The 2,800-nt window shown below is 29.1% G+C and overlaps 1 protein-coding gene across 1 annotated transcript; it reads left to right on the forward strand.

Annotated features, from left to right (window-relative positions):
* Positions 1-2,219: 2,219 nt before the first annotated feature.
* On the forward strand, positions 2,220-2,668 carry LOC113786240 (sugar transport protein 10-like; the record flags this gene model as incomplete). The annotated part of the gene is made up of 2 exons (XM_073364789.1): positions 2,220-2,391; positions 2,490-2,668. Coding segments are annotated over exons 1-2 (351 nt in total), but the record flags the coding sequence as incomplete, so codon positions are not given.
* Positions 2,669-2,800: the final 132 nt, after the last annotated feature.

The raw sequence follows: 2,800 nt of genomic DNA on the forward strand, positions 1-2,800 counted from the left end.
TTTCGGGGATGAAACTGGACAATCTGTAATTGATTCTTTCTATTGGAGAAGAAAATCTGAAATCCGTTTGGATTTTCAGGACTGGATGTAGGTTGTCAAGTTGACAACTGAACCAGTATAAATTCTTGGTGCAATCTTCTCTAACCCTTAACTCCTTTAATTTTCTATCTTGCAATATCTGTATATGTGATTAATATTAGATGCATGTTAAACATATTCTGTGATAAGTAATATTGTTTAATCTGGTAATTTGACTTGCATGCATCTTGGTTAATCGCCTATCAATCTACTTGAACTTGCTAATCTTGTATGCCGCAATTTAAATTCCGCTGTGTGTATGAAATTGATTTAATTTCTTAAAGAACTGATACATTCCAATTATTTCGAGGGCGTACCAACCAACAGTTATGTTAAGGATTAAGTTAATTACTTGAATTTGAGGTGGTAATGATATGCATTGCATACATGAAGTCACATATGCATAATGTCATGACATGCATGGTCCAATGAGGTTACGGTGGGACATTGAGGATTGTTTCTTGTATGAAACAAAAGGTAACGGAATAACAGTCGAGACGTCGGTGGGGTCATGGTCAGAACAACTTTACCAAGAGGTCTTCAATTATCTTGATGACCCACATCAATATAATTGAGGAAACGTTTTCGTACTTTAAGGGGAAAAAAAGGACATACATATTTTCCAAACTTGAAGAAAAAAGAGGAATACAACATTTTTCTTTACTTTAAGGAAAAATTAAAAACTAAAGTTAAAGACTATTTTATGAATGAAATTCATGTTCATATCATATTTTATGTTGCATCTAACGAAAAGAATTTGAATTGTCCCTCTTTTTAATAAAATTCACTAAGATTATTATCTTATCCCATATTTTCTTAAGTATTATATCAGATAAAAGGGGTAGGCTGGATCCAGAAGCATAGATTATAGTTATGTTTTTATATTTTGTGTAAGTACTAATATTTTTTGTTATTTAGGTATATGAGAGGATAAATTGTAATGTAAAGTATATGTTTTATAGTTACAGTTTATTTTAATGATTGTACTTATGTTAATTTAAAATGATTGCTTATGTAAATTTATTACCATATATATATATTTATAAAAATAACCTTATTCATTTTTTGTGGCTTTTCTACTTACCACTCTTTACCTACAACTGGACAACCTGGAAGTTTTTCCTGACTTATTGAATCAATGTTTAGAAAATTATTACAAAAATTTATTGAAGGATATTATAGGAAAAATCATATTATTTTTACAATTATTGCAAAACCTAAGTACACTTTGAAGCATTATAATAAATCTAGCCATCGTAACTAATACCTTCATGAATCGAATAATGGATAAGTAATTCCAATGCATTGAAAATGTATCAGTTGCCCAATATTAAGAACCTTTGCATATATAACAAAAAATTTAAAAGATGTTGTACCATTTTTTTTCCAACAATTTATATTTATTTGTTTTTCTTATGGAACTTATCTTTGTCTATAATGAAAGTAATTTAATTTATTTCGGTAAAAAAAATGAGGACCATCAATTCTTTTTCCGTTGTGTGGAGAGGATGCTTGATTTGAAAAAATTATTTCACATTTTTAATTTTGATTACTATTCATAATTATAAAACATGTAAAAATATCATTATTTTTACTTACGAGAAATAACTATGTTTATGTTTGAATCAATTCTTTATATTGAAATTCATCTTGTCACGTATACTCCATAAATTTTATAATTAAGACAAAATACTTTCTTACAAATGTATAAATAACAATTTTATTTAACTTTTGAATGTTATTTTAATAGTTTTATGCTTTTAATTTATTGAATAAAATATGCCTCTTAATCTATGTACGGGATAGTAGGAACAATATAATATTATACAAAATAATATTTTTAAGGATAATAATGTACTGAAAACCACAATTTACATTTTAATACCGGCATAAAAAACGTCAACCAAATAACTAGATGACAACATTTTGTTTTTGTTATCCTAAGTTGTTAGGCCAGGACCATAACACCAAATCCAACAACGAAAATTTCATAAATTAATAGATTGTATGTTTACGACAGATAACTTTTTGTTTGTCAAATCTTATCATAAAAACATCAAAACATTATATAATGCGACAATAATTGTTCAAGAACAATATCAAAGAATACCAATAAAAGAAAAAGAGATAATATTAAAAATATGGCAGGAGGAGCATTTGTACCGAGTGGAGGAGGAAGACATCATGAAGGTGAGGTTACTGCCTTTGTGTTGGTGACGTGTTTTGTAGCTGCTATGGGAGGTCTTCTATTTGGTTATGACCTTGGTATTACCGGAGGAGTGACTTCTATGGAACCGTTCTTAATCAAGTTGTGTATAAACAAATGAAAGATGAATCTGGAAGTGAGAGTCAATACTGCAAATTTGACAATCAACTCCTCACATTGTTCACATCTTCGTTATACCTTGCAGCATTGGTAGCCTCTTTCTTTGCTTCAATTACAACAAGATTGCTTGGACGTAAACCTTCAATGTTTATAGGTGGTTTGTTTTTCCTTATTGGTGCCTTGCTAAATGGTTTTGCTATAAATGTTGGAATGCTTATCATTGGTCGTTTGTTGCTCGGGTTTGGGGTGGGATACTGCAATCAGGTAATTAAACGATTAACATAATGAACTGTTTAAATTTACTTATCAATTTGCTACCACTTTTGTATTTAAACTTATCAATTTGCTACCACTTTTGTACAAAATTAGAATCTTAGTAAAGCTAAAAAAATGTTT

Source organism: Cicer arietinum, unplaced genomic scaffold, assembly GCF_000331145.2.
Source record: "Cicer arietinum cultivar CDC Frontier isolate Library 1 unplaced genomic scaffold, Cicar.CDCFrontier_v2.0 Ca_scaffold_6031_v2.0, whole genome shotgun sequence".
NCBI lineage: Eukaryota > Viridiplantae > Streptophyta > Magnoliopsida > Fabales > Fabaceae > Cicer > Cicer arietinum.